Source organism: Anomaloglossus baeobatrachus, chromosome 3 (genome assembly GCF_048569485.1).
Source record: "Anomaloglossus baeobatrachus isolate aAnoBae1 chromosome 3, aAnoBae1.hap1, whole genome shotgun sequence".
Taxonomy (NCBI): Eukaryota; Metazoa; Chordata; class Amphibia; order Anura; family Aromobatidae; genus Anomaloglossus; species Anomaloglossus baeobatrachus.
Genome location: NC_134355.1, coordinates 584,117,942 through 584,144,653, shown reverse-complemented (window position 1 = coordinate 584,144,653; position 26,712 = coordinate 584,117,942). Strand labels below are relative to the sequence as shown.

Sequence of the window (26,712 nt, the reverse complement as noted above, 5' to 3'; positions counted from 1 at the left end):
CATTATGCTATAACGGATCCGTTGCCCATAAATGCTAGATTGATAGAATAGAATAGAATAATATAGGATTGAATAGGATAGGATAATGAACTCATCTGAATTCCTGACATCACTGCCGCTCACACACTGCTGTGTGAGCCGCTGCTAGGACCTGGGGTGACCTTCTGAGGTTATGTCAGGTCACTCCAGTGGATGTCAAACAGCAATTTGTCAGTCTGCAGTGAGTGCTCTCACAGTCAATGGGGAACGTTCTGTTATTCATTGACTGTGACAGTGAGTATAGGATCGTCGTGGAACCCCCTTATTGGATTACATTGGATGTGGATTAGGGATTTGACAGGGAAACAAATTGGTGAAAGAGGGTGTCTCTTGTCTTTATTTCTTTACTAATTTTCTCTCTTTATGTCTTTCAGGTTCGATTTTGGGGATTGTCATGTGACGTCGCTATGGATTACTTTGGATGTTTTTTGGGATTTTTTTGTAATAAATTGGTGAATGAGTCAGGGTGAGTTTAGTCCAATTAATTCTTTTTGTTTTAACTACAACTAGAATTAGTATTGGGGCTGTATACATTATTAATACCAGGGCTTGATGCCAGCTGGCAAATTACAGCTGGCTTCAACCCCATATATTCCCCTGTTTGCCACCACACCAGGGGGTTACAGGGAGAACCGAGTACAGTGCCAGAATTGGCGCATCTGATGGATTTGACACTTCTGGGGCGGCTGCGAGCTGCCATTGTTAGGTTGGGAAGGGCCAAATAACCATGGCCCTTGCCACCATAATAATATCAGCCCCCAGTTGTCTGCTGTCCCTTGGCTGGTATTGGAAAAATGAGGGGGCCTCATACCATTTTTTTTAAATTATTTATTCAAATATTTAAAAAAAAACAAATGTAGTATTCTCTCTATTCTGGATAACCATCCAAGGTACAGCTGACAACTGAGGGTTGCAGCCCACAGCTGCTGCTGTACCTGCGCTGAATATGAAAATTGGGGGGAACCCACGTAAGTTTTTTTTCTAAAATTAATTTTTAACTTAGCTAAACAGCTGTTCAAGCTGTTTAGCTATCTCTCTCTATCAATCTATTCTATCTGTTCTATCTGTCTATTAATTTATCTAAGTATCTATTATCTATCTAGGTATAAATATTTTATTTATCTAGCTAGCTATATAAGACAATAATGGATCAGTTAATGGAACCATTGACTATAATTATAACTGATCTATTAACGGATTGGTTATAAAAGTGATCTGTTTGTGCAATACGTTAAGAGATCCATTTTTACATTTTCCAAATGAATCCAAAACGGAATGATTACAGTACATGGGTACAAAGCCTAACACTGGTATATCTACCACATGCAGAAGTAACATAGAAGGTAATTTACTGTACTACTATTGGAACTCTTTCTGGATTGAATCCAGCATTTTGTATTCTCTGAAAACAGTGTACTAACTCTAAGGGGTACTTTACACGTTGTGACATCGCTAGCATTGGTTAGCGATGCCGAGCGCGATAGTACCCGCCCCCGTCGCACATGCGATATGTGGTGATTGCTGCCGTAGCAAACATTATCACTACGGCAGCTTCACACGCACATACCTGGTCGACGACGTCGCTGTGACTGCCAAAATATCCCTCCTTCAAGGGGGAAGTGCGTTTGGCGTCACACCGATGTCACCGTGACATCCCTAATTAGCCGGTCTATAGAAGCAGAGGGGTGGAGATGAGCGGGACATAACATCCCGCCAACCTTCTCCGTTCCGCACTGCCGTCGGGACGCAGGTAAGGAGATGTTTGTCGCTTCTGCGGGTTTACACACAGCGATATATGGACCTGAAGGAACGACAAACAACATTGTACCTGCGGTCAACCCGACATTATGTAAATGACCGACGCTACACAGATCACCGATTTTCGACGCATTTGCGATCGTTTATCGTCGCACAAAGGATTTACACGTTGCGATGTCGTTACCGGCGCCGGATGTGCGTCACTAACGACGTGACCCTGACGATATTTCGGATGCGATGTCGCAACGTGTAAAGTACCCCTTAGACTACACACTTACCGACATGGTGACATATCCACATCCAGATCGCTCGTGTCTTCTCCACGTCTGCATTAGCACCGGATGTAAGTTCTTTTACTAACTGTTCCAATGTCACACCAGTCACCTGTAAGAGGGTCATCATCTAACTTACATAAAGCCTGTAGGAACAGAGTAACTCTCATCATACTCCTTATTTTAATTGTTGCTGCTGGCCTGTTTCTGTGCCCGCATGTAGTCTCACATTTTCTTGTGCACCTGTTTAGTGTGTGTGTTATAAGAGGTGGCCACCATGTGCCATGGCACTGAGAAACCTATACTATAAGTCCAAGTATGTCCTGTATGGCATGCTTGGAGTTCTAGTTCAGCACAGTAATGTGATTTTTCCTCTAAGGTACGGTACTTTACTTTATTATGGGGGAGGGGGGAACTTATAGTTTATTGTACTGTAACTTTTTACTTTTACTTCTTACCGGGGTAGACTCCAGCTATGGTAACGATGTACGTAAGCCTGGCCCTGCCGCCGCGTTAGAAACCAGGAAGTACGGTATTACAGTGATGTAATGAACAGGCAGGGCCAGTGGCGGGGGAGGGAGGGCTGTGCTGTCCTGTGCCCTGGCTTTTCATTTACAGCAGCACTTCATCTGGATGGGGAGACTGTCCACTTCATGGTCCCCAGCGTGTGGCCGGGCCAGGCTGACATGCCGCAGTAACTGTACTGAGCGCAGGTTAACATGTGGTGGCGGCGACAGTTATTTCAGTGGTGCTAATACAGTAGCCACCGCCAGCACGCTGCTCTTGCTCCCGCCGGCACCCTGCTCCTGCTCTGTAATAGCAAGTAGACGATCTCCCCAGCAGCTGCAGAAAGGCTGCTTTCACACATCCGGTTTTTGCCATCAGGCACGATCTGGCGAAAAAACTGATGCGACGGATCCAGCGAAAAAACTCATCAGTTTTTTCCATGCATTCCTTCCATTTTTTGATGGATCCGTTGTGATACTGAGCATGCTCAGTTCAAAAAAACGTATCTGTTGTTGGATTCCGTGATATGCCGGATGACGATGGATCCGGCGCCCATAGGCTTCCATTACTGTATACAACATGCTGGATGGCGCCGAATCCGGCGTGATCAGTTTTTTTGCCGGAGACAAAAAACGTTGCATGCTGCGTCCTTTCCGGCAGCCGGACGATGAAACTTCGCCGGATCTGGCGGACGCCGCATGCAATGCAAGGCTATCCGACGCTAATACAAGTCAATGGGGAATAAAACGGATCCGGCGCCGGATCCGTTTTATCCGCATTTTGCCGGATTGTGCCTGATGGCAAAAACCGGATTTGTGTAAGCAGGCGAAGCCAGCGGCTGCGGAAAGACCACATGTGCTGTCTATTACAGGGACTACGTAACGAAGTGTCTGCTCCCCCATGTCCTCTCTGAGCGCACGCTGGCTTTAGTGGTTAGAGGTGGGCTTGGGGAAGCAGTGCGTATTGATAAGGTTAATTAGCCTGCTCACGTGGTTGCTCCAGCGGGGGATTCTTCAGTGGAGACCCTCTCCTGTCATTGTAAAATCCAGTCCAGTGCTGTGCCGTGGCCTCTCAAGCCAGCAAGCCCAATATAATCATATATTCAGACTAGAAAATGCACCTCCCACTTTCCTCCAAAATTTGGAGGGAATAAAATGCGTTTTATAGTCTGAAAAATACAGTGCACATTTTTTAAAATGCCCCCTTTTTCTTTGCTGCTTCTGGCACTTTTTGGCATAATTTATTTTTACCATCAACTTGACAGGGAAATATGAAAAACTTTACAAACAGTCTTATTTTTCCGGCACTTTTTGTTGTTGTTGTTGTGTTTGCCTGTTTTTACAGTTATTGGTGTTTTCTTACAAATACAGCATGCTTTAGGTATGGTATGTTATCATGTTTTTCCTAATAGGCTTTAAAGTGAACCTGTCAGGCTCAATATGGACTCAGAACCAAGAGTAGTTCTGGATGCATATTGCTAATCCCTGTCTAACCTAAATAAATAGCAACTGTATCCTTTTCTTGTAGTGTTGAAAATGGATCTAGTACCGTAAATAGCCATCCAATTTTCTTCCGATTGAAGCAGATTAATTTTTTTATTTTTGTTTCCTAGATCCATTTCATGACTGGACATGTGAGCTCAACCTTAGGAAGAACCCATTGTTTTACCTTTGTGGAATGGATGTCCAATTTCTCAAAAACACTTAGGTCTAACTCTAGAGACTTGAGGTTTCTTTTATCCCATGGATAAGCTGTGTAAAAGCAGAGCAGAAAACAGTTAGGCAGGCTCCATTATCTACATCTGCGTTAAGGTGGTTATCCAAAACTATTTTATTTTTTTTATAGGTATTTAGAAGTTACAGGCAGGCTGACTAGCTGCCAGTTCTGACTGCTGCCGATCTCTGACGGCTCAGAGTAGTCACAGAACCGTGACTCTGAAGCTTCTGGTAATGTCTTATCTTCTGCTCTGTTGACAATCGTGACAGCCGATGTCATGCTTGATAGATAGCCGGCTTCCTACCGCATAACTGCGGGGAGCTGTCTGTCAGTCAGCATGGCGTTGTCAATCACGCCATGGGCATACCCCCCCCAGATCAAAACTGGTCGGGGGGGGCAAACCATGGTCGTTCAGGTTGTAAAATATTAGAATGGAAAAGGTGAATGAAACGAAAATTTTAAGAGAATTAAATGTAATTATAGCTCGATTAATGACTCCACGCCCCCCTCCACACACACACACACACACACTATAATGCACCCCCATTACCCTCACACACACACACACACACACACACAATACAATGCATGCTCCATTACCCCCACACACACACAATACATCCCCCCATCAGCCACTAGACACACACAAATACAATGCATCCCCCATCACCACTACACACACCCCCACAATACAATGCACCCCCCATTACTCCCTACACACACACACACACACACACACACAATGCACCCCCATTACTCCACACACACACACACACACACACACACACACAATGCACCCCCCATCACCCTCTACACACACACAATGCACCCCCCCATCACCCCCTACACACACACACAATGCACCCCCCATCACCCCCTAGACACACACACCCAATGCACCCCCCATCACCCCCTACACACACACACACACACAATACAATGCACCCCCATCACACCCTACACACACACAGTGCACCCCCATTACCCTCACACACACACACAATACAATGCACACTCCATTACCTCCCCCACACACACAGTACATCCCCCCATCACTCACTACACACACACACAAATACAATGCACCCCCCATCACCCCTACACACACCCACAATACAATGCACCCCCCATTACTCCCTACACACACACACACACACACAATGCACCCCCATTTCTCCCTACACACACACACACACACACAATGCACCCCTCCATCACCCCCTACACACACACACACACACACACAGTGCACCCCCATTACTCCCTACACACACACACACACACACACACAATGCACCCCCCATCATCCCCTACACACACACACACACACAATGCACCCCCCATCACCCCCTACACACACACACACACACACTACAATGTACCCCCCATTACCCCTCCCCACACACACACACACACAATACAGTGCACCCTCCATTACCCCTCCCCCCACACACAATACAATGCACCCGCCATTACCCCCTCCCCAGACATAATACATTGCACCCCCCATCACCCCCTGCAGATACAAATTACACTACCCCATCACTACACACACCTGCCTCTCCCCCTCTCTCGGAATACAGTGCTCCTCCTCTGCCTGTCACAAAGCTGTGTCTCCTTCACAAATGTTCCCCGTTATGTGTCCTCAGCCCCTCCCCACACATCTCCATTAATTACACCTGTCTCTTCGGCTCCTCCATGGAGCGCTTACCGCTGCCTGATGAATCCAGTGTGGTGCCCGCAGCCCTGTGATGACGTCAGCAATGTGCTGATCTCATCACGTTGCTGCACGTCGGGGGCGGGGCCCCAACCTGGCGCGCAGTTCAAATGTATTTACGTCTGAAAGACGCAAATACATTTGAATAGGAAGAAGGAGGAAGCTGCAGCCACCGGCGCGCTCCTCTGCACGGTGTGCATGCCGGGCACACAGCACACAGCAGGGCCGGCACAGCGCGCTGCCTCCTGCTGTAGCTAGTGTGCCTGGCATGTACACACTGCTGAGGAGCGCACCGGTGGCTGCAGATACAGCGGCCCGCTACAGGCACCGGCCCACTACACCGTGCCCCTGCTTCTAGGGGGGGGCAGCTCCCCCCCCCTGCCCCTCGCTGGGTACGCCCATGAATCACGCCCTATCAACAGTGCAGCCCAGAAGAGGGAGAGCTGTTCTGTTGATGAGCAGCAGAATCACTGTCAGGAGCTGTCTATAATGGCACTGAGCTGGAGCTGAGCACAACAGGCAGATAGTTAGCAATTACCTGCCTGTAAACTCTAAAGGCCCACAAGCTAAAAATAAAGTGGTCCTGGATAAGCCCTTTAACACAATAGTTCAGAACAGCAACATACAGTGGAGAAAATAAGTATTTTCCAAGTTTCCCACCTACAAAGAATAGAGAGGTCTGTAATTTTTATCGTAGGTACACTTCAGCTATGACAGACAGAATAAAAATATCCAGAAAATCACATTGTATGATTTTTAAATAATTAATTTGCAATTTATTGCATGAAATAAGTATTTGCTCACCTACCAACCAGCAAGAATTCTGGCTCTCACAGACCTGTTATTTTTAATTAAGACGCCCTCCTACTCTGCACTCATTACCTATATTAACTGCACCTGTTTGAATTTCCGGTAGTTACATGTATAAAGGACACCTGTCCTCGTACTCAATCACACTGCAACCTCTCACCATGGCTAAGACCAAAGAGCTGTTTAAGGACACCAGGGACACAATTGCAGACCTGCACAAGGCTGTGATGGGCTACAGGACAATAGGCAAGCAGCTTGTGGAGAAGGCAAAATCCTGAGGAAGGAGAGGGTTCTTTCTGAAACGTGTAGAAATAAATCACTATTGACCTACTCTTGGATGTTTCTCTGACTACAACAGCATGGCAATCATAACCATTCTTCGTCTCCTGGTGTTTGCTGTTACATTTCTGGGGCTGCTGCAGCTGTCATTTTGGTCTTTTCCAGTTGTTCGTGACTCACACAAACTGCCAAGGGAAGCATTTCCATCATCTTTTTCGGATAAAAACCCCAGATTGCACTTTTTTTCCTCCTGCTCACTGCATCAGTGAAAGTAGATAGACACAAATAGCGAAAAAATCCTGTGACTTCAGATATGTAGCAGAGCTGGAATCGTCGTGGGGCCTCGTGTGGATTACGTCGACCCTGCAGGGATGTTTTGGGGGTTAATAAATTGGTGAAAGATGGTGTTTTTTTGTATTTTATTTCAAATAAAGGATTTTTTTGGTGTTTGCGTTTATTTACTTTCACTTACTGATTAGAAATGGGGGGGTCTTATAGACCCTTCCCATCACTAATCTAAGGCTTAGTGGCAGCTGTGAGCTGTTATTAATGACTTACTACTCCAATTGACACCGCACCAGGACAATTTGGAAGAGTCGAGCAGACTGCCAGAATTGTCACATGTAATGGATGCGACAATCCTGGGCAGCTGAATACTGCTATTTTTAGGCTCGGGGTGGTCCAATAAGCATGGGTCTCCCCAGCCTGAGAATACTAGCCCCCAGCTGTCGGGATTTTTTATAGCTGGGTATCAACAATGGGGAGAACTGCACATTTTTATAAATTATTTTATAAATTATTTATTTAAATAATGTAAAAAAAAGTTGCATGCGGTTCCTCTTATTTTGATACACAGCCAAGATAAGCGCATGGCAGGGGGCTGCAGTAGCCATATGCTTTATCTGTGCTGGGTATGAAATTACAGGGGGACCTGCAGACAGGTTCTGTGATTGGTTGCAGTCAGACACTGTCACACAAGCTGGGAGATACCTCTGATTGCAACCAATCACAGATGCCAGGACGGCCGATGGATGGGAAAAGCAGTGCATATAGATGAGCAATAATGAGCGGCCCAGGAAGTGAAGGAGAGGCTGCGGGAGCAATGTAGAGCCGCACCCGATCCTCTTTAAGTATGAAGCTCTTGCTTCATTCTTATTTTCTTTATTTTTCCTTTTTTTCTTTTTTTTAATTTCCCCAGTGCCAGATCTGGATTAACACCCAGGTACCTATAAAACCACGCGGATCCGAACTTTTACAGTCCAGGTCCGCCCATCACTAGTTCTGACCTATGAATTCTTTGTTTTTTTGAAGAGTAGAGTGCCAAGTCTAATTAATATATTGTTCATATGTGTGAAAGTACATTTCTATGAATTACTTCAACGAGAGATGAAGATGCAGTCAATGTATGATATATAATTAACTTACTGTTTGTTGAGGTCGAGTTGTTTTCTCTGTTCTGTATATGGTCTGTACCAGAAACACAGAGGAATAATCAGGATAAATATTATTGCATCTTATAATTCTTGGATAAATAATCTGCTGTTATGTAGATGAAATAACATTAAAGGCTTCTGTGTAATCCGGATGTAATGATATTTCATTAACAAAGTCCTGGAATACACCAGGTGCAGAATTATTAGGTAAGTTGTATTTTAGAGATTTTTTATTTTTTTTATTATTATTATTATTATTATTATTATTAATCAAGAACTATGTTCTCAATCAACCCAAAAGACTCATAAATATCAAAGCTTAATATTTTTGGAAGTTGGAGTGGTTTTTTTTAGATTTGGCTATCTCAGGAGGATATCTGTTTTTGCAGGTAACTATTACTGTGCAGAATTATTAGACAACTTAATAAACACCAAATATATTCCCATCTCATTTGTTTATTTTCACCAGGTAAACCAATATAACTGCACAAAATTTAGAAATAAACATTTCTGACATGCAAAAACAAAACCCAAAAAAATTTGTGACCAATATAGCCACCTTTCTTTATGATGACACTCAGCAGCCTACCATCCATAGATTCTGTCAGTTGCTTGATCTTTTTACGATCAGCAGCCACCACAGCCTCCCAGACACTGTTCCGAGAGGTGTACTGTTTTCCGTCCCTGTAGATCTCACATTTTATGAGGGACCACAGGTTCTCTATGGGGTTCACATCAGGTGAACAAGGGGGCTATGTCATTATTTTTTCATCTTTTAGACCTTGGATGCATGTGATGGAGCATTGTCCTGCATGAGAATAATGTTTTTCTTGAACGATACCGACTTCTTCCTGTACCACTGCTTGAAGAAATTGTCTTCTAGAAACTGGCAGTAGGTCTGGGAGTTGAGCTTCACTCCATCCTCTAAAAGGTCCCACAAGTTCATGTTTGATGATACCAGCCCATTCCAGTACCCCACTTCCACCTTTCTGGCGTCTGAGTCGGAGTGGAGCTCTCTGCCCTTTACTGAACCAGCCTCTGGCCCATCCATCTGGCCCATCAAGAGTCACTCTCATTTCATCAGTCCATAAAACCTTTGAAAAATCAATCTTAAGATATTTCTTGGCCCAGTCTTGACGTTTTATCTTACGTTTCTTGTTCAAAGGTGGTCGTTTTTCAGCCTTCCTTACCTTGGCCATGCCCCTGAGTATGGCACACTTTATACTTTTTGATACTCCAGTAACGTTGCAACTCTGAAATATGGCCAAGCTGGTGGCAAATGGCATCTTGGCAGCTTCACGCTTGATTTTCCTCAATTCGTGGGCAGTTATTTTGCGTCTTTTTTGCTCAACACGCTTTTTGCGACCCTGTTGGCTATTTGACCTGAAACACTTGATTGTTCGGTGATCATGCTTTAAAAGTTTGGCAATTTCAAGACTGCTGCATCCCTCTGCAAGACATCTCACAATTTTGGCCTTTTCAGAGCCCGTCAAAACTCTCTTCTGACCCATTTTGCCAAAGGAAAGGAAGTTTGCCTAATAATTAAGCACATCTTTTATAGGGTGTTGATGTCATTACACCACACACCCCTTCTTATTACAGAGATGCACACCACCTGATTTCTTCATTGGTAGTTGGCTCTCAAGTCTATACAGCTTGGAGTAGGACAACATGTATAAAAAGTAACATGTGATTAAAATACTCATTTGCCTAATAATTCTGCACACGGTGTATAACCCAAAACCTGTAGACAAACAGATGGTGCAAATAATTGTCTTATATTAATCAGGATCTGTGCTGATTCTCAAGCTCTGTAACTTGACATTTCCTTTTTTAAGTGTAGAGTTCCTCATAAAGGTTTTTCCCGCTACAATTTGATCCCTATCATATTGCATATATTTTTTCAAGAGGAAATTCTCTATATATTTGTTGCCTTTTCAAGAGAATATAAACAAGTAAAATTAATAAATGACTTTGAAATTTTCATATGGTGGACTTGAGCAATTCTTATGCACGTAATATTTACCTATTGGGAAGATACAAACCTAGCCCTTATGAGTGCTGAAGATAACTGCACAAAATTAGCATTATTTTCTTCTAAGCACCCATAAAACACAGTGAGTGTGCATACCCTATCTACATTACACAGAACATAGCAAGGACACATATATAAGATTTAAGATTTAGAAAGGAAAATCATGCATACTGCGATTTTTCTTTTTCCATATTATATTTGTGTAGTGGCTTATGTGGGAGGCGTCCATCTGAGGAATATTTTAGGAAATCATGAGTTGATCTAGACACAGCCTAGAGAAAATAGCAACACAGCCAATGACAAATAAAGGCTGGTGAAGGCTCAGAGGCATCTGATTAATGACCAGATTAAAGGGAACCTGTCAAGTCTGTATGCACCCAGAACTAGGAGCAGTTCTGGGTATATATTGCTAATCCCTGCCTAACTGTCCCTGTATACACTAGCATAGATAAAGAGATCTTTAGAACAAGTGTTTCTAAAGATCCTTTATGATATGCTAATGAGCGCAGGGACTAGTTGCAAAGGCGTTAGTTCCCTTGGCTAGTCAGCCCCCTTTAAGACAAATCCATATAGTACAATGATGCAGGTGGGTTTACTTTAGTCTTTGATCTCCGCTCTTGTCTATCCTTTTAAGGTGGTCACAATAGCTTGGTAGCTTAGACTTTTTTATCTACTTAAAAAGAAGTGTCTAAGAGTACCGTCACATTTTAGCAACGCTCCAGCGATCCCACCAGCAATCTGACCTGGTCAGGATCGCTGGTGCGTCGCTACATGGTCGCTGGTGAGCTGTCAATCAGGCAGATCTCACCAGCGACCAGTGACCAGCCCCCAACCAGCAGCGACGCTTGGAAGCGATGCTGCACTTGGTAACTAAGGTAAATATCGGGTAACCAAGTGCTTGGTTACCCGATATTTACCTTGGTTACCAGCGCACACCACTTAGTGCTGGCTCCCTGCACTCCTAGCCAGAGTACACATCGGGTTAATAAGCAAACCGCACATTCAGATCGTTGCTCTCTCGCTGTCAAACACAGCGATGAGTGCTTCACAGCGAGGGAGCAACGTCCAAAAAATGAACCAGCACTGTGTGTAACGAGCAGCGATCTCACAGCAGGGGCCAGATCGCTGCTCAGTGTCACACACAGCGAGATCGCTAATGAGGTCACTGGTGCGTCACAAAAAACGTGACTCAGCAGCGATCTCACTAGCGATCTCGCTATGTGAGAAGTACCCCTTAAGCCTGCTTTACACGTTGCAATTAGTTGTACAATCGCATTTGCGATGTGACACGCCCAGGTTGCATACGGGATCTTATGAGACTGCACGTAGGTCGCTCATTTGCTGTCACACGAGCGTTAGTAGTCTATGTTAAATTGATCAATTTTGTGTGTGATCCTTTAGATCATGTGTTCTGTGACGTATGCATTGGGCACCATTTTTTTTTTTTTATTTATTGACTTGACAAGCGTGTGTAATGTGTAGGGATGCGTTTTTACTATGTCACCTGCCATTCAGCTCTGCTACATGGCCGCGAATAGCAGACACAGACAGCCATGTAGCAGAGCTGAATGGCAGATGACAGCAGACACAGACAGACCCGCACTGTCAGAATGAACTCGGGTGAACTTCCCCCGACTTCATTGTCATGCTGCGGCTCTGTCTGTGTCGCGTCCTGATTAGCGGTCACCTGTGAAGGACTCACCAGTGACCGCTAAACTCCTGAGTAACTGAATTGAGCAGCCCTCTCTCATATACTCACCGATCCCCGATCTCCGGCGTGGCGCGGCGCTGCACGGCGTTCACACTGCTCCGGCGGCTTTTACTATTTTGAAAAAGCCGGCCGCCCATTAAACAATCTCGTATTCCCTGCTTTCCCCGCCCACCGGCGCGTATGATTGGTTACAGTGAGACACGCCCCCACGCTGAGTGACAGGTGTCACACTGCACCCAATCACAGCAGCCGGTGGGCGTGTCTATACTGTGTAGTGAAATAAATAATTAAATAATTTAAAAAAACGGCGTGCGGTCCCCCCCAATTTTAAAACCAGCCAGATAAAGCCATACGGCTGAAGGCTGGTATTCTCAGGATGGGGAGCTCCACGTTATGGGGAGCCCCCCAGCCTAACAATATCAGCCAACAGCCGCCCAGAATTGCCGCATACATTAGATGCGACAGTTCTGGGACTGTACCCGGCTCTTCCCGATTTGCCCTGGTGCGTTGGCAAATCGGGGTAATAAGGAGTTATTGGCAGCCCATAGCTGCCACTAAATCCTAGATTAATCATGTCAGGCGTCTATGAGACACCTTCCATGATTAATCTGTAAATTACAGTAAATAAACACACACACCCGAAAAAATCCTTTATTAGAAATAAAAAACACAAACATATACCCTGGTTAACCACTTTAATCAGCCCAAAAAAGCCCTCCATGTCCAGGATGATCCAGCGTCGCTTCCAGCGCTGCTGCATGGAGGTGACCGGAGCTGCAGCACACACCGCCGCTCCTGTCACCTCCACACAGCAACTGAAGACAGCCGTGCGATCAGCTGAGCTGTCACTGAGGTTACCCGTTGTCACTGGATCCAGCGGTGGCCGCGATTAACCTCAGTGACAGCTCAGCTGATTGCGCGGCTGTCTTCAGTTGCTGTGTGGAGGTGACAGGAGCGGATGTGTCTTCTGCAGCTCCGGTCACCTCCATGCAGCAGCGCTGGAAGCGATGCTGGACCATCCTGGATTCCGGCGGACATGGAGGGCTTTTTTGGGCTGATTAAAGTGGTTAACCAGGGTATATGTTTGTGTTTTTTATTTCTAATAAAGGATTTTTTTCGGGTGTGTGTGTTTATTTACTGTAATTTACAGATTAATCATGAAAGGTGTCTCATAGACGCCTGACATGTTTAATCTAGGATTTAGTGGCAGCTATGGGCTGCCAATAACTCCTTATTACCCCGATTTGCCAACGCACCAGGGCAAATCGGGAAGAGCCGGGTACAGACCCAGAACTGTCGCATATAATGTATGCGGCAATTCTGGGCGGCTGTTGGCTGATATTGTTAGGCTGGGGGGCTCCCCATAACGTGGAGCTCCCCATCCTGAAAATACCAGCCTTCAGCCGTATGGCTTTATCTGGCTGGTTTTAAAATTGGGGGAGACCGCATGCCGTTTTTTTTAATTATTTAATTATTTATTTCACAGCACAGTATAGACACGCCCACCGGCTGCTGTGATTGGGTGCAGTGTGACACCTGTCACTCAGCGTGGGGGCGTGTCTCACTGTAACCAATCATAGGCGCCGGTGGGCGGGGAAAGCAGGGAATACGAGATTGTTTAATGGGCGGCCGGCTTTTTCAAAACAGTAAAAGCCGCCGGAGCAGTGTGAATGCCGTGCCGCGCCGGAGATCGGGGATCGGTGAGTATGAGAGAGGGGGATAGACTGACATGGACAGAGAGTGAGGGACAGAGATAGTGACTGACTGACAGAGATTACTGAATGACAGACATTGTGAGGCACTTCAGAACGCAGCTTTTCAGCTGCGCTCTGAAGCGGACCTTTTTTAAGCTGCGGTGCAGAGCGCACACCTGCGCACATAGCCTCAGACATCAAAATCGTATGAGGGATGTGACATGTTACAATTGACTAGGTTCGTGCAACAAAACGCTCAATTCTAGACAAAGATACGATGTGTTTGCGATCAACGGTTTTGCGTTCAATCCTGATCGCACGTAGATGTCACACGCAGATACCTCACAAACGATGCCGGATGTGCGTCACTTACAACTTGACCCCAACGACGGATTGTGAGATATATTGAAGCGTGTGTTGGGGGCTTAAAGCGACATTGTCTGCCCAATTATACTAAATGTTGCCATCAGGTAGTCTGTCTGAAACTTGTTATTCTGGAATTTAGACAGAAACCCGGACATAGTGGTCAGCATAGGACACGGGATAGATGTGAGCCTAGCCTAACTATACTTCTAAATGGCATCAGGAAGTGACATATTCCTAATAACTGACAATATGATACAACAATCTGGATTTAGCAGATGCTGTATTTGGATAGTGGTCTGGTTTTCAGATTTGGATCAGGTCCCATTTTTCCAGTCTAAGATAATAATAATGTTATAGCATACAAAGATATTTAGTCACTTGTATGGTTCCAACTTTCAAGCGGACGTTTGAGGAATGTCCTATTTATATTTTATTATGATTGTACCTCTGTGTACAAAGTGAAGTCCATGAAAACAAGTTTTGGGGTATGGTCTTGAGCAACTGTTACCCTGTGCAAAGCCCATAACTCAACCCAATTAAACATCAGTGGGAAGAATTGGAAGGCCAGTGGAGAGACACAGACCTCCTCCATCATCATCATCACACTCCAAACTGGTGTGTAAACACTTCCAAGAATGGTGGACACTGTTATAGCCATTACATAGTGGTGGTAATACCATGTTGATGGCTGTAGTTTTGGAATAAGATGTCCAACAAAGCCCACAAGGATATTGGTCAGGTGGCCATGTACGTTTGGTCCTATGGTGTTTGAAGACTGTAATAACCTTGTATATTTTTTCTGCATTGATTTCTATTCAGCTTTTAGAGAAGCCTAGCCTTACATGATATAGTCAATTGTTAGGCAGAGAAAGTGTTTTTGAATCTGGTTGTTTTTTTATATATTATTATAGTCTCTGTGGGTGTCAGGCACTCACCTCAGGCTATTTACTTTGTGATTACTCACCAGAACTGTGATTACTTTTCTTTCGCTTGATGTCTTCCTTGTTCCCGTAAGAGCTTTTCCTTCCTTATAAAGAGTAAAAACACAGGTATGTAATAGACAATGTGGGTATAATCACTGGCAGGTTTTTCACAGAAATTTCTATGTCTAAAATTCATTGTCTAACAAAAGTGACGGGACAAATGGGAAGAATTCAGCAGGAAAGAAGGGGCACCCTACTACCAACAAATTTCCCAGAAGTTAAACTTGAAATCAGTGTAAATTACAGCAGACCTCTTTTATATCCAGTAAAAATAAGGTTTTAATTGGGTATTTATTATTTTTGGTGAATTGAATACAGTGTAAATCTACAACGGTTCATATCTGGTGTAAATCTCATTTTATTAGCACACAGACAGCCCAGAATTTGCTTATATTTAAAAATGTGTGGTTCATAAATAAATGTGGTACATCCAACTGTGGTATTTTCAATCAGGCTTCTCGCTATGTCAGGTTTAATAAATTTCCCGATAATTAAGTAATAATGGATGTTTAGGTACTTTGTTTGCCACATACAAGTCTGTACACACGGCATAGGCAAATGCGTGAGGCCTAAGGATATGAGAAATGTAAGTTGACCAGTGGCCCAGCCTCAGGTTGGATTTTGCCCTTTTCATGGACTTTTTGTGATGCTCCCCATGAAAGATTTCTAGATTACTATAGGGCATCAATTTACAGCTGGTGGGGGTCTGACACCAAGCTCCTCTTCCAATCAGCTTTTTGCAACTCCAGTGGCGTCTGCAGGTAACCAGTTTACAGAGCCGGAATAGCTCATATCATACTCCAAACATCTGGTATTGGTGACCTATCCCAAGGATAGGTCATCATCGATATCTAAGTAGTATAAAGTGTGTCAAAGATATACTATGAGGTCTTGGAGTTCTTTTAGGGCAAATTAAACCTCCTTCAGTAATGAAACCTCCAAGGTTTCCTATATACCAGTAGTCCCCAACCTTTTTTTTACCTTGAGAGCCACATTTAACTCAAAGAAATGGTGGTGAGCCACATCCACCCACGCCCACCGGTAAGGACACTCGGAACCCACCATGACCGCAGTATGATGATAGCCAAAGATTCCCCACAGAAAGTAAACAAAACAGAGACCTTGGGCGCCTTCCCTAATTATAGTCACTATACTTTCATCTAAAGGTTCCACTTGACCCCCATTCAGTATTCCTGACTCAAGCACACTAACTAATGCGCCTAGCTTCAAGCCCTCCTTTATAAGTATCATCCTAACTCCAGCTAACAATATTTATTTAGCTCCCTGTCATCCCTACCAGTATAATTAACATCCTAATCTATACTTCTTTGAAGGACTGCTTACAAAAGTCATCATTTGAATACCTGCTCTTCCTACCTGGACACTAAATCTGGTAGTAATGCACCAAGCTGACACATAGTAGAGAGACGGACATCATGGGCCCCTCCAGCCACTTTGTCACCCGAGAACAGGCTGGAGAACTTCACATCGGAGGCTGGACTCATTTTTCAGTGTTATTTGTGATGTCTAACATATGTTTATTCTGTAACTTTTCTATTAGGATTGTTTTCGGTGCATAAAATGGCGATCTTACCAGATTCCGTGACCGGTTTAACTCCTTGTTTCCCATTTTCTGAACTGGAAGAGATTGCTTCATCCTCCACGTTCACTGCAGAATAAGAGCAGATATCACTCAGTAAGTGAAATACCAACAACCTGTTTAACCATAAACATATAAGTCTGCCCTATATGTACTTATCGTAAATAGTAAAATTCTGTTCTGTTCTAAAATTAAATTGTAGCATGTTTCTTTAATAAGTACTATTTGACGTCTGCCTCTCCTTAACCTTTGAAACCTTGTGGAATGATAGGAATGTTTTATAAATGAAAGGAGGAAAAGTCAACTTTTCTATACAGCAATTATTAACCTATGCCACGCCTTACTGTCACAGAAAAGGTGGCCATGTCCTATATAATAATGACTTTTTTTAATGCTGAACTAGGATTAATTGAGAGGCTTTTCAGATTTATGTATATATATATATATATATATATATATATAAAAATATATATATTTATTGTATATCTAAATATATATATGACAATGGTCTAGAAAGATGTGTTTAGCTACAAAGTAAATGTGCCAGGAAAACTATAGTGTGACAACAAGTGGCATTTCCTAACTTTAAGGACCTGGTAAGAAGTGCTCCATTTCTACAATGCTGTACACCATTCTGAACATTTTGTCACAGATAAGAAAAGTGTACTGGAGAAAGAGTGGGTTGTATGCCGTGCTATCACCAATAACAAGAATTGATTATTCCATTTCTCTATTTCTTTCACTGGTCAGGTCAACGCATCTGAGACAGTTTCACAGTTTCATGTTCCTAGTGTCCTGATGAAGGGGATAGTCAGTCCCTGAAACGCGTTGACCTGATCTGTGAAAGAAATAAAGAAATGGAATAATTAATTCTTGTCACTGGTGATAGCGCGGCATACAACCCTCTCTTTCTCCAGTACATGTGGCATTTTCAGAGCTGCTGCTTTCGCCATCTTTAAGCTCCACTAGGAGTTGTGCCTGTCACAACCCTAGTAGGTGAGTTGAACACCTTTATTGTTACCACTGTTATATGTGATAAGACCCTATTGTGCTCTCTCCCTCCACATTTTTATTCTATAGTTAAGAAAAGCTAATATGTATTATAGGATTGATTATCTGAAGATTCTACTATAAATATATCCATAGACTAAGCCATGACTTTATCATTACTGGTAATAAGTTTTATCCATGTGGGAAAAAAAAATCTAAATTCTACACTCAAGTATTGGGTAAAACTGCATTCCTAAAACATCATGGCAGGACTGTCGTTAAAGAGAACTTGTCATGTCCCCTTCAAACACTATTAACTTGCAGATGCAGGTATAATCTGCAACTTAACAGCGTTCTAAAGCTGCCCTGCCACCGTACTAAAATCCAGCTACCAGGAGGAAATTAACTTTATGCCCCCTGCAGCCTCCAGCTTTCAGTTAGAGAGGAGAGGCCATAGTGGATTCAGTCACCATTAGGTACATAGTAAGTGGAGGTTGTAAGCAAGTCATAGCATATTGTACGTCTCTGCAGCATATCTCTGCTAAGTGAGCTGTAAGTCAATTTGAAACAGTATAACGGGATGAAGGAGTAAATGCAAGTAAACATTGCTATTAGCTGACCAAAGATGATAGAGCAGAGAAAAGTAGAGAGAATGACAGTAGTAGAAACCGAAGAGTGAAGGACACGTTCCTCCAGGGAAGAGAAGAGAGGAGGCATCAGGTCAGGTGGCAGCTGTGGCTCAGTTAATAATGATCAAAGCCTAAGAGAGCCAAAAATGGGTGGAGTCGGCACCTGAACCTAGAGCAGGATGGTCGTGTGAGGAGTGAAGCGAGCTTATAGCCAAAGATCCATAACCAGTGCCCAAGGAGGACCAATACCAGTCCCCCGAGGAAAACAGTAAACAGTACCCAAGCAGGACCAAGGCCAGTCTGCGAGGAAGACTGAGACTAGGGTCCGAGGAATTTAGAGGATAAATTCCAGCACACAATAAAAAGTCAAAATATATCAATATTATAGTATTTTTTATTGGATTTTTTTTCTGCAAAAAGAGAAACCCCAGTACTGGCTAAACCGACATTTCGGCTCAACAGTGGTGCCTTTTTAAAAAGGCTCCATTGTTGAGAAGCTTTTTTTAAACATTATTTAAATAAATAATTTTAAAAAACGGTGAGTAGTTCACATCATATTTTGATAACCAGCCATGATAAAGCTGAAAACTGGGAGCTGGTATTCTCAGGCTGGGGAGATCTATGCTTATTGAAGCTGTTTTATTGCGGTTTTCTGCCAGGGGGTGCAAATTTGGTGCTGAAATCTGGTACAGTTGAAAACTGCACCAAAAAATATTTTTGTGCATTTTTTTTCGCTAAGAGATGCAGATTTGGTGCAGAAATTTTCTAATTTTGCTGAAATATGGCCTGTAGCCATATGCTTTACCTATGCAGGATATCACAATGTAGTCTATCAACAGTTGAAACCCTGAGCGGTCTGAGACTCATACCCCATGCTGAGAATAGAAGAATATCTGTTGCCACTATGGAAAGCTAGATACTTCTCTCTCGATTTGGTCAGTGGCTACTAGTAAGTCCCCATGGCCAAGCAGGACCTGCTGAAGCCTGTGTTCATCCTGTCTGTGGGACTATTCAAGTTCTATCAGATGCCATTCGGGTTGACTAATGCCGTGGGGATGTTCCAGTAGTTGATGGAGATGTGTCTTAGAGGCTTGAACTTCAAGGCAATGCTAATATACCCGGATAACCTCATCATGTACTCCACCATGTTTTAAGTGCATCTTGTCAGACTTGGGCAGGTACTGGAGTGGCTGCAGAAACACGGACCAAATATAAAACCTCAAAATTGTCATCTGTTCCACAAGGAGAATGAATACCTTGGACATACAGTCTCCAGCGAAGGTGTGTACCCAACAAAAAGAAGGTACCTTCCATGCAAAAGTTGTTTACCATGAGGTTGAGATAATTAAGAGCATTCCTGGGTCTGTCAGGGTATTATCAAAGATTTATAAAGGACTTTGCAAACATCGGAGGACCACTGCATGAGCTATCTGAGATGACGGCAGTAGGTCCCAAGGGTTGTCCGATTCAGTAGAGGCTGAGGCTAGAACAGGCCTTCCAGGCACTGAAGCTTGCATTAACGAATGCCCCTATCCTGGCCCATGATGAGTTCTCTCAACCCTTTCTGTTATACACGGATGGGAGTCTCTACGTTCTAGGAGCAGTGCTTGTTCAGGCCCAAGAGAGACAAGAAAGGATGATTGCCTTGTTGATTGTTGCCTTACAGACACTAGAACAATGGGAGCAGTTCTGTATGAATAGCCTGTTATACAGGTGGATACAGTTAGCCAAAGAACTTGGAACTACGTAGCAAGCAGTGATTCTAGAAGGGATGGTGCCAAACCTGACAAAAGAGGCTCATGAGAGGGGTGCGCACTTTGGGGCAGTAATTACCTTTCATTGGTTGCAGCGGCTTGTGTATTAGCTTCAACTACGTCAGGTGGTGGAGGAACTTTGTTGGAAGTACTGGCAGTGTGAGTTGACTAAGCCTCCAGAACAGATGGCACCCATTCAAGTAATAAGGATGTCTAAACCGCTGTAAGGTAAGTAATAAGGGTATATTACCTCATGATCGGCCCATCTCATAATTGTTGTGAATATTGCCTGGTGACGACAGACCACTTCACAAAATTCGCAATGATAACCATGACCCAGGGCCAGATGGCCAAGTCATCGGGCCAAGCCATCTGTGGAGACTTCATCTGTGTGTATGTGTGCCCGAAGAGGATTCACTTCAATCAGTGGGCATAATAATAATGCGGATAATTACCCAGAGTTCCTTGAGAATCGGCACACGGGTATAGGGTTACCTGTGCGGATTAGGACTTTTACAGTTTGCCCATCACTAGACATGACAGGTTACATTTAACTTTTTATGATATTGCGATTTTTCATTTTTACACTTTTGTTTTTTCCTTCCCTTCTTCCATGAGCCATAACTTTTTTACTTTTCCGTCCACATAGCCATATGAGGGCATGTGTTTTTGAGATATGAGTTGCACTTTTGAATTAAATTGTTCTTTTTATCATGTGATGTACTGGAAAACAGGAAAACAAATTCCAAGTTTGTTGAAAGTGCAAAAAAAAGTGCATTTCCACAATTCCCCAGGTCTGTATGAGAACACAGATGCTAAACATGTATAGTTTTTTTTCTTTTTTTAAGTGGTGAAAAAAATAGGAAAAATTTGGAAGAAAACATTTTTTGCTTGTGTAGCCATTTTTCGTGACCCATAACATTTTCAATTTCCTGAATGTGGGGCTGTGTGAGGGCCTTTCCCTTTTCTTCTCTCCAGTATATACTATAATAGGAGGAGAAAGCTGACACCTCACTGTGCTGGACGTCCATCTTGTCTTGAGAAAAAAAGGAAGTGAGCTGGGGTTTTTTTATTTTAGTACTGTCAGGCTGCCAGCAGGGGGAGCTGGAGTCCTGCAAGGAAAGACACTACATGTAGCTGAATGAGCAAGGAGGGGAACTCCCAGTGTGTGCTGTTGCAGTGTCTGCCAGCATCAGCCGGACAGCTGAAGCTATGGAGCATGCGGGGAATGGTCAGACGGGTCCTGGTCATACACAGTACGGGCAGCAGGAAGACCGGAGGAACTAGCAGAGGAGGAGTCGAGATCAGGCCGAGGTCAGTACCAGAGGAAACAACCGAGTGGGGGGGTAGGAGAGGGGGGAACAACCGGTTCTATTGTGGGAAGGAAGGAGGTGGGACAGAGGAATGGCAGAACGACTAGGGGACAGAACACAGACAGAGGCTAGGGGCACAGAGAGGGAACGGATCAGCACCACACTTACAGGTACCAGCACTCACAGGCAAAGCAGCGCTAAGCTTATAGCCGACGCTGGTTCACCGGAGATGACAGTATTTAAAGCATCCCAGCTCCGGAAGTGAGGCCCGGGAGAAGGCTCCACCCCCTAGCCATGTGGACGGGGAAGGGAAACCGTGACAAGTATGATGATATAATTCAGTAGACAGGGAGGGTAAGAACAGTGCATACATGGAGAAAGAAGCAAACTTTTCTTATAAGATATATTAGAAAATTTCTTATATTTGCCTGTTCTATTGATTTACATAAAGGTTGTTGGAAATACATTTCTTTTTTTGCAATGAAATGAAGGAAAGCAGCTGGAATTTAGATTTATAGCTTGTATTGACTTTATGAAAGAAATGTTAATTACTCTCTTCTCGCCGTTATTCCTCCCTCTCACCTTCTCATCCTTACATCTTACTTCACTTTACATCAGTGTCTTGATCGATTTCTGCATTACGTAGAATATTCCTCTCCATATATTTGGTGTAACCCTGCCAACATTATAATTCTTCTCTTTGTACTTATTTGGAAAAACACAGCTTTATATCATAATTAAAATATAAGGTGGTTTTTCCATAGTAACTTTATGTTTATAAATGACAATATATGATTTTTATATTATTTTTGTTTTGTTATTAATGATATCTGTAAGTGTCATGTAGCCATTATTTTACATTCACATACTATATAGAAAATATATTCCTTTCATACCATTATTGTTATTGGATGACAGTCCCGTTCTTACATCCTCGGTGGTATTGTTTGCAAATTCTGTAAGAGAGCCATTAGAAGAGCCATTGTTAATTTATTATTTCTTGTATGCTTACAATGGAGGGAACCTACACAATGTTGTAGATATATACATCATATGGGCAAAAGAATTGGGACCACAGCACAATACACCTATGGGAACTTTTATGCCAACCCTTTCTAAATTCATATGCAATAGTCTTAGGTGTCCTCAACCTTGACACCCCACTTCTTTTAGCTTCCACTCTTTGGGAAAGCTTTCTACAAGATTTTGATTCTTGTCCATGGGAATATTTGCCAATTTGTCCAAAAGAGTATTTTGACACAATGATGTTGGATGAGAAGGCTGGGCTCGTAATCACCATTCCAGGTCATCATAAAGGTGTTACATGGGGCTGGGGTAAGAGCTTTACATGGCCAGTCAAGTTCTTCAACATCAAACTCCTACAATTTAATATTTTCCTTCACTAGAAATAAGGGACTGAAGCTGACGACTAAAGCCAAACACATAACATTATCCTTCTTTATTAAACTTTACAGATGAGACAATGCAGTTAGACAGGTAACGTTCTTCTGGTATTCTCCAAACTCAGACTTTTCCCCAGAAGTGTGATTCATCACTACACAGAGCACATACCACTGCTCCAGAGTCCACTGATGGTGGCTTTATGTCACTTCAGCCGTTGGTTAGTGTTGTCATTGGTGAAACCCGTGCTATAAAGCTTCCGGACCCCACTTTTGTACAGATGAAAATGCCATAAAAGATTTGGATCCTACAGTTATGGAGTCAGCAAGTAGTCAGTGACTTTTGCACACGATGCTCCTCAGCAGTCAGCTGCCCACTCTATTACTCTATGCAGTTTTCACTTCATGATGTAGATGCTGTGGTTCCTAGACACTTCACTTTTTCTAGTTGATTATGAAACATTTATCAGGAAATAAATTTCATGGACTGACTTATTGCATTTGTGTGGACTGTGTACCACGTTGATATCAGTGATGCTCTTTAGAATGAGCCATTCTTTTGTAAGTGGTAGCACAGGCAAACGGCAAGGAGAGGGGCTGGATTTTATACATCTGTGTTAATGGTACTGAATAGTAAATCTGTAGTAAATCATTAAGTGTGTCCCATATCTTTTGTACATATAGTGTATATAGATAGACAGATACAATGCAGTAGATAAAAGACGGGTAAAAAGGGGTTATCTAGGACATATTTATGAATGTCCTATATGTAGGAAGAAAACTCATCCCAATAGACCCCCAACAATCAGCTATATCCCTATGCACCCAGATGTACTTAGTGTACAAATATTCTGCTTGTTCGAGAGTAGGGATAATCGGGAGATGCAAACAACTCATGAATGGGGGTGCCACAGAACTCTGGGACAATATTCCTAGTGGTTCAATCTGCAAATTGTCGACTACTGACGGATTTAATGGATTAATGTGGTCTCCATCTTACCTAAATCCTGATATTTTCCTTCAGGTTCTGAGTGTTTTTTATCTTTAAGACCTAGATGTAAATGACAAACAAATATCAATAGTTGGCAGATGAATAGTGCCAGATACACAATATTGTGCTTTAAGTAATGTAGCGTTTTTGATTAGATGCACAGCCTGATATATACGTTTACGCTAAACCCCTAGACTTAGAGGTCAATCTATAGCAAAATTTGCTAAGGCAGAATCCACACCAAAAATATGTAGCTACCATTGCGGATTTCACTGCATCAGTGCCGGCTTCCTTCTCCGCCACTTCAGACATGAGCAGGAAGTCAGTCCAGTGCTCACATCCTGCTCAAATGTCCGAAGGCGGGAGGACAGATGCTGGGCACTGATTGCTGTGCTATCGTGTCAACAATATCACGTGGCCCCCAGAAACACAGCTTTAGACATCGCTGGAACCACAGCCGCACCAGAGGTATTAGCTTATTTATTCTTACAGGAGCGAACAAGAGAAATGAGTATGGATTGTCCAAATAGTGGACAACCCCTTTAAACATTTGATTCGATAACAGTCCAATGTATATTAGAGCCTCCAAGAGAAAGATTTCCAACAGCTGATATGTTAGTGTTCTGGGCAGTGTTCTGCCAGAAGAATATATATATATATATATATATAGCCCAGAGAACTAAAATATCAGCTGCTAAAAATCCGCCCAGTCCTTCTCTCGAAGGCTCCAATACACAGTCTGTTGGTGAATCAAATACAAATAGATTTATTGATAAAGGTTACCACAGAGGCATCCTTAAGGATACATTGAAGAGAACGAACCGCCTTAACCAAACTGTTTGGCAAAGATATATGAAAGTAGGGTCGGAAGTGGATCCTACAAAAAAAGGACTACAGATTTAAATATTGTTTTGTTACAACATTCAGCAGTTCTTATAAATGAGTTAAGAGACTCATTAAGAAATATTGGTTTATCCTGGAAAATGATCCTATTTTGGTTAAAGTCCTACCAAATACTCCACATGTGGTATTCAGAAAAAATAAAAATCTGGTTTGTTCCTAGTTGGGTCGCCCATCATTCAATAGACCACAAAACTAGTCTCTAGTTGTTTTCCAGTTTGAAAGGAACTTATAAATCTGGGAGCCCCAATTGTTTATGTTGCACTATGATACCACCAAGATGCACCAATTTTCGATCTAGAGTCACAGGCGAAAATGTATTCATCCAACAGTTTCTTAACTGTCACTCTTCTTTCGTGATATACTGTATTTGGTGGAGTGCAGCTGTGGATTACAGTGTATTGGCCGGACCATACAGGCTATCCATAATAGGATGAACAAGCATAGGTCTAACATCAGAAATGGGGTATTAAACCATGACTTATCCAAACATTTCACTTTATACCACCAAAAAATTCCTGAATCTTTTATATTAAAGGATCATTGAGCAAATTCTAGAAAATCACCCAGATCGTCTTCAGACAATAATAAATTATGACTCTGCATCTTCAAGTTACCTACATTGACAACGAAGACCTCAATGAAACTATTGAATATACGCATTAATTATTTTTTACAGTAGCTAAGAGTCTAATTTATCCATTTCTCCATATGGATACAAATTTTAGGACACATAGATCAAGAATACTAATACTAACAAGAAACTATTAGCTGGCAATGAGTCCCCTGCTTCAATTAATCCAATTAGTGAGGGAGGTACATGGGTATAATATCTACAGGCAACATTATTTAATAATTTTATAGTATTTTATATATATTGTTTTTATTAAGGTATTTTTATCTATACATATAGAGTGTTCATATATGTTTTTATATGTGTGTTACAAATTATTTGTTTCTTCAAGTTTTGTGTTAATTGAATCCTTATGTGATGTCACTAATTGTCTATATGATGTGAGCATTTGTGCACTTTATTTTTATATTGCCTGATAAAGAGGACAGACCATCCTCGAAAAGTATAAAAGTAGTTGTCCTAGGACAGTGGTAAGCGCTCGACCCAACTTACTAATAATGCTGCAGCTAGTTTTATGGCAAAAAAAAACCCAAAAATGCCTAGGGTAAAAGAATTAAAAATTAAAAATGTTATAAAAATCTCCAATTTTTCATCCTCGAAAAGTGTAGCTTTTTTTAGTTTTCTTGGTTCTTCCTCCCAGTATGAGCACCTGGAAAAAATACTATTTCTTCAACTCTCATTTCTTCATATCCAGCCCAACGCTGCATGCCACGGGCTTGTGGTCAGAGCAGCCGGAGAGCAGGGAGGATTGTTTTGCTAACTCCATTATTGTGTATAGGATTATACAACTCTTCTAGGTGAGCCTAACCACAGCCCCACCAGTAACCTACACTCATGACTTTTACCGCATATGGAGCGCTGCTCTCCTTTTTTCTCCCCGCATGTTAACGAAAAGGACAGGACATTGCCTAATCATGAAGAGCAGCATGTAAACAGCCAGCAAAGGTAGGGGAAAAAAACCCTGTGGAAGGCTTTTTCATTACAATCCTGCACTAATTAGCTTATTTAAAAAAAAATTAGCTTTGGGGTCCAAACAAAGCCTTTAATGCAGAACTCATCCTTTGCACAAGATGCAGATTTAGAATCCTTAACTCAGGTTAATATCCACTGTGAATTTTCTCTAGGTTTTCCTCCAGGATTGCTCCATCCATCTTCACAACAACTCTGTCCAGCTTCCCTGT

The 26,712-nt window shown here is 42.8% G+C and overlaps 1 protein-coding gene across 1 annotated transcript in view; it reads right to left on the bottom strand.

Annotated features, from left to right (window-relative positions):
- Positions 1–25,560, bottom strand: part of LOC142297316 (uncharacterized) — a 39,600-nt gene extending 14,040 nt beyond the window's left edge. The window contains exons 1-8 of the mRNA XM_075341554.1: positions 25,464–25,560; positions 24,007–24,057; positions 22,503–22,562; positions 16,915–16,989; positions 15,302–15,364; positions 8,524–8,565; positions 4,245–4,327; positions 2,076–2,181 (exon numbers count right to left, since the gene is read on the bottom strand). Of these exons, the coding sequence (XP_075197669.1) occupies positions 2,076–2,181; positions 4,245–4,327; positions 8,524–8,565; positions 15,302–15,364; positions 16,915–16,989; positions 22,503–22,562; positions 24,007–24,057; positions 25,464–25,560 (577 nt within the window). The remainder of the gene's footprint in view (positions 1–2,075; positions 2,182–4,244; positions 4,328–8,523; positions 8,566–15,301; positions 15,365–16,914; positions 16,990–22,502; positions 22,563–24,006; positions 24,058–25,463) is intronic.
- Between the last annotated feature and the right edge of the window lie 1,152 nt (positions 25,561–26,712).